The 12,500-nt window shown below is 47.6% G+C and overlaps 1 protein-coding gene across 3 annotated transcripts in view; it reads left to right on the forward strand.

Annotated features, from left to right (window-relative positions):
- The window catches only part of camkk1a (calcium/calmodulin-dependent protein kinase kinase 1, alpha a), a 51,176-nt gene that overhangs the window by 26,511 nt on the left and 12,165 nt on the right, over positions 1 to 12,500 (forward strand). For all 3 annotated transcript variants that reach the window (XM_031572407.2, XM_031572406.2, XM_031572408.2), the window contains 6 exons: positions 952 to 1,005; positions 7,034 to 7,085; positions 7,372 to 7,505; positions 10,163 to 10,199; positions 10,596 to 10,617; positions 11,586 to 11,674. In XM_031572407.2, the coding sequence (XP_031428267.1) occupies positions 952 to 1,005; positions 7,034 to 7,085; positions 7,372 to 7,505; positions 10,163 to 10,199; positions 10,596 to 10,617; positions 11,586 to 11,674 (388 nt within the window). The remainder of the gene's footprint in view (positions 1 to 951; positions 1,006 to 7,033; positions 7,086 to 7,371; positions 7,506 to 10,162; positions 10,200 to 10,595; positions 10,618 to 11,585; positions 11,675 to 12,500) is intronic.

Genomic DNA, 12,500 nt, shown 5'->3' on the forward strand with positions numbered 1-12,500 from the left:
TTTAGTAGAGACGAAAACACACGCGATTATATACATACTTTGATCCCTGCATATTATACATTCAGGGATATTGTACAGTATGTGTAAAAGTACCGCAATGCAATATTTGGAATTTTAGGTAAAAAAGAAGAGCCTTTATAGGTGTTATGTAAGGGGCCAATTGCCCATGTTTTTTCCCTTAAAAATGTAATCTGTGCACAAATCTACTTAATTTTCACATTTTTAAAAATCTGTATGATTTTAAGGCCATTTGAAGGTATAGATTAAGGGGTTCTGTTTTGTAGTGTAGAGAGCAGTATGTAGTCTGTCGAGTGGCCTGGTACTGATGAAGATAAAGATGCTCACCTCTGAGTGTCTGTGTATGGGGGCAAGGTGATGCAGTATGAAGCGTACTCTGGTATGAAGCATGTAATGAAACAATAACTTGTGGTGGGGAACGGTCTGTAATGAAACATTAAATCAGTGTGTACAAATGGATGTGATTTGGCCTTAAGCCTTACTCAGCCTGTGACCGCCATAAGGCTTATGACCTCAGGGGCTCTCAGGCATTGTGTGTGTGTGTGTGTGTGTGTGTGTGTGTGTGTGTGTGTGTGTGTGTGTGTGTGTGTGTGTGTGTGTGTGTGTGTGTGGGTGTGTGTGTGTGTGTGCGCCAGCCGGCCGGCCATCCTGTGCATGCCATTTCACAATTTGTGTCCAATATTCCATTCAAAATTTGGCTGGTCATTCATGAGCTTATGATTTGTATAATGCATGCATGCAGCAAGCTTTCCTCAGCAGTGCAATCTGTGCACACACACACACACACACACACACACACACACACACACACACACACACACTCACACACAGTGGTGTCAAAATACAAAAATAATTCATTTCTTATGGAAAATACTGGGTTATATTCTCTCTACATGTCTTTCTCATGTCTTTGTTATTTTACCTTTCTTCCAGGGCTCCTATGGGGTAGTGAAACTAGCCTACAATGAGGACGACGATAAGTATTATGTAAGTCCTTTAAAACATTTATTATTTCTCTTCGGGCTAAACTTAGGCTTACTAAACTTACGCTCTGGTATATCTGGTATATCCCCCAGCGTGACTGCAGAGGAAGGACAGTGGTTAGAGCTGTTTGAGGTTTATATATATTTTTTTAGAGACATGCTGCAGTAGAATTAAATTGAAAAGTGTGGTTCCGGCCTCCGAGAGGTTGGCTGCTGGACACAGAGTGTGAGGAGCGGGAACTGAACATGCAGTCCAGGCCGTGTGCTGTTTAGCCCAGCTGTTTACCTCTCTCGCCTTGGTTACTGACTCCCGGACCGGAGATGAACTGACGGCAGCGCAGCGATGGCTGCCGGCCTGCGGCTCTGGCGCGGCACACGGCTGGGATGTGAGCCCGAGGCGTTTGATGGACAGACCCCCTGCTCCGCTCGGCTCCGCAGCGCTGGCCTCGTTAAAGACAAATTATGAGCCACCGGGGAGTTGGAACGGCCTGACGGAGATCCTTGTTTTTTTCTCTGGGCAAGCCTGAACGGGTGGGGGAGGGAGGATGTTTGCTCATGTTCTGGGTGACCTGTTGTGTGTTGTAAGAGTTGTGTGTGTGTGTTTGTGTATGTGTGTGTAGTTGTGTGTGGGGGTGGATAGGTCGGTCTGTTTTTCTCCAGGTCAGGTGTGATGTCAGTGCTAATCAAGATTACGTACAGTGCACAATGGACCTTGTTTCTCCTGGCTGTGCCATTTTTCCACACAGGGAAAGGACTTTTAACACAAAGACTGATTGAATGCTGTTACCTATTACCACCCTGCCACTCAGCCTTCCCCCCACTGAATCAGCCACACTGCGGCCCAGAGAAACCTACACAGAAAGGGAAACAGGCAGAAGACAAGAACATACTGTATGTGTTGAAGATGTTAGGATTGAGAAAGAGACACAAGAGATACAAGAGACACAGGAGATATTGACACGAGGATGGCTGGCAGCTGCTGTAGAAGGTTCTGGTTTTAATGAAGGTTTCTCTGCAGCTGCCCTGTAGTATCAGTCTGTCCTTTTCTCTTGCTTTCTGGTCTTTGTTCAAGCTGTCGTCGTGTGTAACTGTACGTCACACAGCGCTGCTGGTGTGATCCCCTTATAATGGCATTGTGTAACGTGTATTTTAAGGATTCACTGTCTTTTAAAAAAAAAATGTTATCCCATAACATTTTAGAGCCAGAGTTCTTTAATGACTAAAGACAATAAAATGAATAAATGAACAAGTAAATGAATATACATCTGCCTGTTCAATCTGCATCCCAGGTTACCCTCCACAACATGGGAGCTAGAGGAGTTTCAAAGCCATGAGCTGAAAATGTCACACCCTTCCTTGCTTGATGGCAAGTGACAAGCCCTGAAACATGTGGTGCCCTCTCTGTTGCTGCTCTAGCTCCATCCTAGCCGCCGTGCGTATTGATCTGGATGTGCCTTTGTGCTCAGTCACAGGTCACAGATCAGCAGCCCATGCGCACTCAGTCCCCCAGCGCTTGGGACTCACAAGCCACAGTTGGTACACAGCAGAGGCAGCCACAACAGTGGATGAGGAGGAGGAGGAGAGGGTGTGTGTGTGCGTGTGTGTGTGTGTGTGTGTGTGTGTGTGTGTGTGTGTGTGTGTGTGTGGACGGCTTGCAACAGTGGATGAGGAGGAGGAGAGGGTGTGTGTGTGTTTGTGTGTGTGTGTGTGTGTGTGTGTGTGTGTGTGTGTGTGGACTGCTTGGAGCAGTGGATGCGGAGAGAGTGTGTGTTTGTGTGTGTGTGTGTGGACTGCTTGGAGCCGTGGATGAGGAGGAGGAGAGGGTGTGTGTGTGGACGGCTTGGAGCAGTGGATGCGGAGAGAGTGTGTGTTTGTGTGTGTGTGTGTGGACTGCTTGGAGCCGTGGATGAGGAGGAGGAGAGGGTGTGTGTGTGGACGGCTTGGAGCAGTGGATGAGGAGGGGGTGTGTGTTTGTGTGGACGGCTTGCAGCAGTGGATGAGGAGGAGGAGAGGGCGTGTGTGTGTGTGTGTGTGTGTGTGTGTGTGTGTGGATTGCTTGGAGCAGTGGATGCAGAGAGGGTGTGTGTGTGTCTGTGTGTGTGGACAGCTTGCAGCAGTAGATGAGGAGGAGGAGAGGGCGTGTGTGTGTGTGTGTGTGTGGATTGCTTGGAGCCGTGGATGCGGAGAGGGTGTGTGTGTGTCTGTGTGGACGGCTTGGAGCAGTGGATGTGGAGGACGAAAGGGGTTGTGTGTGTGGACGGCTTGCAGCAGTGGATGAGGAGGAGGAGAGGGCGTGTGTGTGTGTGTGTGTGTGGATTGCTTGGAGCAATGGATGCGGAGAGGGTGTGTGTGTGTGTGTGTGGACGGCTTGGAGCAGTGGATGTGGAGGACGAAAGGGGTTGTGTGTGTGGACGGCTTGCAGCAGTGGAAAAGGGCTGCTTGAGGAGTGTGGGCAAACGCATGAAGTGCCTGTTTTATTCTATCTATTACAGGTTCAATCATTGATGAGGTGTTCATTCTTTATGCGTACTGAGCGCCGGCGTCTAGTGGGCGCTTTTATAAAGCCTGAGTCTGTGCTGCTCCAGCTGCTTGACTTGAACGTGATAGAGACAGGGCGTACCAGGATTGTATTAAAGGTGGAGTCAGTGGCTCAAGGCTTGTATTAAAGGTGGAGTCAGTGGCTCAAGGCTTGTGTTAAAGCTGGAGTCAGTGGTTGCAGGCTTGTGTTAAAAGTGAGTTAGTGTTTCCTGGGCTTTTGTAAAAGGTGGACTCGGTGATATCAAGGGAAGATAACTGGCTTAGTGTTCCCTTCCCTGATTATCTTAGTGTTCCCTTCCCTGTACACTACCTGGTTTAGGACACATAACTGACAGGCAGATCATCATCCTGATTGGTTGGACGCCTCCTGATCCTAATTGGTAGAATGTGAAAGAGTCTGTCGTTTCTGGCAAATCTCTGATGAAACGCCAAAGTTGTATTTCTTGATTTGAGTTAGCTGATCGTAGATGGACTGAGTAAAGACTCGGGAAGCCAGCTGGCGAAGGTATCCGTTTATTCAAAGTTTAGCCTCGAGAATTTCGACTGCACAGCGCAGTAATCTCAGGTCGTACAGGTTCAGGTTACTGAGAATACTCTTCGTCGTCGTCTTCTGCGGCCATCTTAGTCATGGCTCTTATAGGGCTACGTAATGAACATACTAAACAATGGCATTAAAGATTATCCACAGGTGTTCGTCTGGGGGGCTTTTGGGGGATATAAGGTGTGGCCTACTCTGGACCTTTTGGCAGGAAAGAATCATTTGGGTGTGGGGGTCACTTTGTAGTATTTGACTTCATGTGTGGTGGTCTCTGATGTTTGGGCATATCTGATGCGTCACCCTTCCGTGGGGGGAAGAGTGTGGACAATAGGTCTACTTGAGGGGAGTTTGATCCTAACGTGATAAGTGTAAGGTGTATGCATACATCGTGATAGGAAAGCATAAGGAAGGGGATGGGTGTGTGTGGGGGTCTAGTTCAAGGTGTAAGGTGGGGGCGTGTAAGGAAGGGGACAGTATGGGGTCTACCTAGATATGAAAGGTGTAAATGCCAGGCAGTGAGGGTCTTGCTGACCATGATCATCTAAATGCTAATAGGGCCGGCTTTAGCTATTACTCGAGGCTCAGATCAAAAGGCAGGATTGAAGGGATACGCAAAGCCTGGCTAATAGGCTCGTCTCCAATCACCTGGTGTGGCTACGACAAAGGGTAGTAATCAATTGATATGATCTAGTATGTGAAACCTACCAATATCTGACAAATGTCAGAAGACGTCATATTTAGCTACTTCACAAGCTGGGGTACTGTGTGATAGGTGACAGAATATGAACACGGTTTTGTGAAAATTGTTATGAAAACATTTCTGACTGCACTTTGAACAGCTTTACTGTGTGGGTAGAATCCACTGATGGCTTGATTTTACACCAGGTGATTTATGCAGGTAAAAAACAGTTTACCATAAAAAAAAATCAAAGTACGCCTTAAGTTTGTACCACCCTGACAGCTCCGTTCCCCGTAACTCTACACAGCTGTACGCTGGGCACTGGCTAACTCCTCACGATGCGCTCAAACTCACTCCCAAGTTCATAAGCAGGGGGATTAATGGAATAATTACCAGACCCTCCCTGCTTATCCTGCACCTCCCCCTTGTGTGGCTAATGACTTGTCAGCTCCTAAGCTGCCTCCAGCAGCCGCTCTCTGAGGTGAGGGCCTCATGCCTCAGCTTCGCTCACACAGCTGCCTGAGACGCCTGAGACGCCTGAGACGCCTGAGACGCCTGAGACGCCTGAGACGCCTGGCTTATTTCCCACCTGCAGCCAGGCAGTGTCTCAGACAAAGCCATGGCGGCCATCACTGTCAGTGCAGCCGCTCTTTAAATGCAGCACAGGGAAGCTATCTGTGTTGCTGATTCACTGCTCTCTCTCTCTCTCTCTCTCTTTCTATCTATCTCTCTCTCTCTCTCTTTCTCTCTCTCTCTTTCTATCTCTCTCTTTCTCTCTTCCTCTCTCTCTTTCTATCTTGCACACTCTCTCTCTGCAGTAGTGGTGGGACAACTGTTTTCCAAACAGCTTTCTTTTTTTTTTTGGCCTTGACATTCTCTCATATAAAACTGTGTGGCCGTCTTCTCTCTGTGTGACTCACCCCCCACCCCCTCCTCCTCCCCCATCACAAGCGTGTCATCTACAAAGACTTCTACTCCTCACCAAGGGTATAGTCGTCCTTGAGAGAGAAAAAAGGTGCAAAGAGCTGCCTTTGAAGTTCGTTCCGATCGAAGTTCCATTTGATGAATATTTCAAGTTGGCTTCACTTACCACTCCAGCGACATCCACACAGAACTGGGGAACGACTCCAACTGTCTAAAACAGCAACCCTAAGCATTCTCTGCATTGTAATTTGGATGTCAAAAATGAGCAGTGATCTTGCAAATTTCCTGTACAGGAAAGGGCTCCCATGACCAAATAGCAGTCTCAGCGACATTCAATACAAGCCCACTGCTAACTTCTCATCATTAGACCTGACTGTAGCTTTTATATGGCGCCTTTTGTTTAGGAGTCAGAATGTATTCTGCAGGTGCATGGAATTAACACCAAATTAGAGCTCTTACTTGCGAGACTAATGAGAAGACGCTGCTGGATGTGGTTCAAAGTGCTTTCAACTACAAAAGCGGGCCTCTGCGACCTCAAGGAGGAAACAAACAGCACAGCGCTTAGGCTCACGTGCTGCATAATCTGCAGGTGGACAACACTTACCAGTCGCCCCAGATAATAATGTCAGCACTGACTCACCAGTGACCATTTTGGTGAATGGTGAACTAGGGACACACATTTTTTGTGCTAAACTCTGTGGACGACTGGCAATGGTAAATGCCATTTTAGAGGCAAGTTTGGGCAGACGCATTCTCAGTAGAGTGTCTGTGTCACACGTTGGCCGCCGTCACTCAATTTTCATATTCACTTGTGCAATCACACACACACACACACACACACACACACACACACACACACACATACGCACACACACACACACATACGCACACACACACACACACACACACCCCAGCTCTCTTGAGCTGTGGTGCGAATCTTAAGCGGTCCATTAGGTGGGGAAATGAGTCACGGTTGCCTCACTTGATTGAGGTTTTCTAAAAGCTTTTCCCTGATTAGGACACGAGTGCTGCCAGTCTGTGGATTACGCAACCCACTTGAAGAGTTCAGACTCAAACTCAAACATGCAACACTGTGTAGCTGAACAAAAGGTTTATTCCAGAAGTATTCAGTTACCTCCACAGCTGTGCTATAGAAAACTAGCATGTTTTATTGTGAAAGTAGGCATGTCATAGGTATAGTATAGTTTTGAATAGAATATAGTTGCAGCATCCTTTAAATCAGCAGAGATGTAATATTGGCATCAGATTGCCCTCCCTGATGCGACACCTGAGACTGCTTGTGCATGCTGGTGTTTGGACAGCAGTGGTGAATGTGTGTGATTTCATTTCCAGGCAATGAAAGTGACGTCGAAGAAGAAGCTGATGAAACAATGCGGATTCCCCCGTAAGTCTCAAATTCCACCATCATAATGACTTCATTTGTCAGTGTTGAGTGAGTCGCAGGATTTCACTGTCGGCGTTGTGAAGCCTCTGTAAATTGAAACAACACTGGGTTTGTTGCAGTCTGCAGAGATCGTGAGTGGGGGTGCTGTGTGTGTGCGATTCAAGTTGTACATTTGCAGGTGCATCAGTCGTTTACAGAAATAGTGGAGAGTGCAACTAGACTGTGTGTGTGTGTGTGTGTGTGTGTGTGTGTGTGTGTGTGTGTGTGTGCGTGTGTGTGATTACAGGCCGCCCACCTCCTCGAGGCCCAAAAGCAGCCCAGGGGGTGCAGCCCAAAGTTATGGGACCACTGGAGCGGGTCTACCAGGAGATCGCCATCCTCAAGAAACTGGACCACCTCAACATAGTCAAGCTCGTGGAGGTGAGCTCTGCGCCTCTCTCTCTCTTTCTGGCCACTGCCGCTGCAGCCTGATGTACTTTTAATATTCAAAAAAAGCAAAATAAATAAAAAAATAAATAAATAACACATCAAAGAATTTGGCTGTCAGTGCCAAGGCAAAAACAGCACTGCGTTTGCGGCTATGTGAGGACGGTGAAATGAGTTGAATAGAGAGATTTGGACTGACTGCATGAGGAGTGTGAAACGAGGAGAATGGAGAGATTTGGGCTGACTGCATGAGGAGTGTGAAACGAGTGGAATGGAGAGATTTGGGCTGACTGCATGAGGGGGAGGAATAAGCCGCACTGTAGCCCCCTGGGGCTTCTGGAGAGGGGGCTTCAATCACTTCAGCCTAAATGTAATATGCCTCATCAGTGCAGATAGGGGAGGGGGCGAGAGAGAAAGGAAGGGGATGGAGAGAAGGAGAGAGAGGGGGATGAAGGGAGAGAGAGGAAGGGAGAAGGAGAGAGAGAGGGGGATGGAGGGAGATAGAAAGAGAGAGAGGGGGAGGGAGAAAGAGAGAGAGTGAGGGGGAGGGAGAAAGAAATATAGAGACAGTGAAGCTATTGAAAAGTGGTACAGAGAGGGGTGAAGGGAGGGAAAAGGAAAAATGTGTAAGAAAAGTGTGTAAGAAAATCACAGTAATCTAGAACACTCTGACATCAATATTCCTTGTAATATGTTGTTCCTTTTTGGTCATGGCGTACACCACTCCATCACCCATATCCTCTCCTGTCTGAAGCCCTCGTGTTGGGTTTTCCCGTTCAGCTAGACTAATCTCGTCCGACTAAACTTACTAAATTGCTAAATACTAATTTACAAATTGATGCTGATCACATAATAAACGCTTCTCTGAGAGAAAGATCAAAACTGTGGTGGCACAGCGAGTGATTCGAGTATTTTCAAATGAAATGGGCAGTAATTCACTTGTGCTGACTGCATCATAGACACACATCTAAGAGAAAATATGTCCGGATACAAAGTGGCCGCACCCCTATCACCCTTCCCCTGCATTATCACTGCTGGAGATAGATAGCCTGTCTGCTCTGCTCTGGTTCCCTGCCTGAGTGCAGCCAGCCTGAGGAGCAGAGCAGACATCTGCCAGCGGTCACGGCTCTCTCCCACTGAGAGTACAGACTTCTCACACAGGCCACGGAATAGAGGAGAAAATGGACCAGGGTCAGCTGATCAGCCCAAGCTCCAGCCACACGCTGTTTGCCAAATGTGTGATGGCTAAAGATTCTGTAAAAAAAAAAAAGTGGGAGAAAGGTCTGTGGGCTGCTTGTACGCTGATAGCTGTCGCCCTGGAGCAGAGGTCCAGAGGAGCCCTGTGTGTGTGTGTGTGTGTGTGTGTGTGTGTGGGGTGTCTAATAGATGGAGATGAAGCATTGAAGTCATTTCTTTGGCTTTGAAAATGTGACCACAGATTCTCTCCTCTCCCGCTGTCCCAGAGTAATGGTGTTGGAGACATGGAGAGAAAGCAATGAAATTAAAACGAGAGAGGGGGAGAGAGGTGCAGTGATTAATAGAGGGCTAGAGTAGAGTAGAGTAGATGAGAGAGGGAGAGAGGGAGGGGGGTGGGGAGAGGGAGGGAGAGAGAGAGAGAGAGAGAGAGGGGGAGAGAGAGAGAGAGGGAGGGAGGGGGATGGAGAGAGAGAGAGAGAGAGAGAGGGGGAGAGAGAGATAGAGATAGGGAGGGAGGGAGGGGGATGGAGAGAGAGAGAGTGGGGTGTCTAATAGCCTTTGAGGCTCTTAGCGCTGCTGGTCTAATGACACTGATGAGGTCGGTGCTAATGGGGCTCAGACTGGGTGGACTCATCTCAATGTGGTGCCACCTCTCCCTCCATCACCTCTCTCTCTCCACCACCTCTCTCCATCACCTCCCTCCATCACCTCCCTCCATCACCTCTCTCTCTATCACCTCCCTCCATCACTCTATCACCTCTCCCTCCATCACCTCCCTCCATCACTCCACCACCTCTCTCTCATCACCTCTACCTCCACCACCTCTCTCTCCATCACCTCTCCCTCATCATCTCTCTCTCTCCATCACCTCTCTCATCACCTCTCTCTCTCCATCACCTCTCTCTCCACCACCTCTCCCTCCATCACCTCACGCACTCACAGCTCACAGGGAGCCCCTTAAACTCACCTCCAGCCATAAAACATATCAGCATCATGAAAGGCTTGAACTTGGTCCAGTACTCCATACTTCCTCACTTGGTAGCAGGTGTCATAATAAGTGAGAGGGTTAGGATATTTGAAAAGCATTCTGGGAGTCGTAGTGTTTTTCAAGTCGTACCAAGTGTGAGTGCAAGAGAGCAAGAAATACATTGCCATTACAAACTGCCACCTTCTTTTTAAAATAGGGCAACTCACAAGATTCAAACCTTTGTCGAATAAAGACCTTTCGCGATGAAGACCTTGACATGTATACTTTGTCCTGAAAGTCTAAACTTCCATTAAAACACTGGTGCTCAGTTTTAGCACAACATATTTTTAGCTGCTGTCCCCATTTGCTCTTTATTAAAAGTCCCTTTGGATAACCCACTTGTGGAGAATGAGCCAGTGTCAAGGTTTTGCAGCTTGTTGTCTTTTTTCAAAAGAATCTCTTCCTTACATAATGCCATTTGTTGCAGGTTCTTGATGACCCGACGGAGGACAGCCTACACATGGGTACGTACTCTCTTCCGTTAAGTAACGGCTATTTACACAGAAAGCTGTGGCAGGACCACTGTAACAAATAACAGTTCCCATACAGTGGGATTAATATTAGCCCTGTGCCAAAAGCGTATTGCACGCCTCCTGGATTGCGGCCTATAGTGGCGTCTGTTGGTCATTATGTCGGTGTAGTCAGTGGAATCTGTAAATGTTGTAATGGCTGCTCTAGGGAGGGCTCTTCATGGCCGCTTCAACACAATTACAGTATTGCAGTCACCGTGGGTAAATGAGGTGGCTTTTAATGGATGGGCGCCTCAACCACTCATTCATTCTCTCTCTCTCTCTCTCTCTCTCTCTCTCTCTCTCTCTCTCTCTCTCTCTCTCTCTCTATTCTCCTGCCTCTCCCTGCAGTGTTTGAGCTGATGCAGAAGGGGTGAGTATGCCGTCCTGGTATGTCCTCCACCTCTCCAAGCACCATGCCCTGTTAGTCTCCCCCCTGTCAGGCGTGACGCGCACGCTCTTCCTCTGGGCCGTAGGTCCTGTCTCTCATTTGCCCTAGGGAATAATTATGTGCTCATGGCTTATTTATTTATTTATTTATTTTTGCTCTCACAATTAGTTTCTGTGTCGCGCCGATACTTCACCTCCCGTTCATTTCTTTCCATTATTTGTAATCAATTTTTCATCTCTCTTCCTTTTGTATTTTTTGATTTTTGATTTTTTTTGCACCCAAAATGATTGGGTTCCGTGGCTCAGTTTGGAGGGGAGAAAAAAAGGACTTTTGTGTTTGTGAAAGAGCTCTGTGGAATTACGGCGCTGCCTATGTTGTTTCCATTTGCGGAAAACCTCATTTGAATGTGACATTTAGCCTCAATGGGAATGCAGCTTTTTCTCATTGTATGGGTTCAGGCCAGGACGAGAGGCCATGGTATTGTTTGGATTCCGTGCGAATTGAACCAAGCAATGCCGTGAAAAGAAATAATTCCGTTTTCTCCTCTGCATAATAATTGGATGGATTTTACTGAAGATCTGTCTGGCTCTCTGTCCGATTCCAAATGTCTGTGAACTGCAAATGCAATGACGTTTGGGAGGGCTTTGTTTTCAGAGATTTAATGTAGTGTGTCTGTTCAGAAAATGCTGTGTGCATGGCTGCTATTTCAGCTGTGTTCCCCTGCACTAGTGCCGTTCCCTATGAATTATTATTATCTCAGCACTGGGAAGATGGGCCCACTAAGCTGTACTATCATTGCACAATGTGTATGTTTGTGTCCCCCAAATGGGCTGAAAGAGAAAGTAAACAGTTGTTAAAGACAAAGTGAGACAGAATAACATTTTATTCACTTATTCGTCCCTCCCTCTCTCCCTCTCTCCCGCTCTCTCTGTCTCTCTTTCTCTCTGTAGGCCAGTGATGGAAGTACCCACGGACAGCCCTTTCACTGAAGATCAGACGCGTCTCTATTTTAGGGACATGGTCCTCGGCATCGAGTACCGTAAGTCATCCCTCGGGGAGCCGGGGAGCCCTCTTGGGTACCGTATCCAAGCAGGTGGACGCAGGGCTCAGTGGATGAATATATAATATAAATAACTCCGAGCAGGGCCAGAGGGAGCCGCAGCCACATTCATCATCTCTGAAGGCGGCCGTGTTTGTTTTTGCTCAGCTCCCTTAATTGAGCCCTCGTTCATTACGCTTGGGGGAGGGGGAGGGGGGGTGGGTGTCTAAGGAAGCCTGAGCGACGAGGATGTCTTGCGTTGCCCCTTTATTAAGCGACTCACTCCTTAGGCCCTTAATCAGCCAGCGTGAGTCATAGGAATAGCAGGTTTCTTTATATGTCTTTGGCAACGCTCGCCGAAGCTTTTAGAGGTTCCTCTCAGCACACGGCCTCTCTCATGTGCCCATTACCAAAGGCTTGGCTGCCATTTTGTTCTTCCTCTTTCTTTGTGCTCAGATACTTTTGGTAGATAGGTGGTTTGTTATCTGCTGTAGCTGTTGTTTTTGTTTTGTGTTATATACTCACTGTGTTTGAAATGTTTGGGGGCGATGCTCAGATGAGCAATAGGATGCTGCTAAGAGTTAGCGTGAGCTCAGCCAGTGAACATGTGTGTCCGTTAGCCGAAGTCTGTCCCCTACTACTTTGCTTGGCTTTTGTCAACATGAGAAATCTGTACTGCTCGCACAGTTATTATCGTTATTGCTGAGTAACGTTCTGTGAAAAAATGGCTCAGACCACCAGAAGAACATTGTTTGATTAAGGTTCTCGAGCACAGGGCCCCACTTACCCAATCAAGTCCTCTTTGTTTGCGTGAGTGGGTCAGGGT

Source organism: Clupea harengus, chromosome 8 (genome assembly GCF_900700415.2).
Source record: "Clupea harengus chromosome 8, Ch_v2.0.2, whole genome shotgun sequence".
NCBI lineage: Eukaryota > Metazoa > Chordata > Actinopteri > Clupeiformes > Clupeidae > Clupea > Clupea harengus.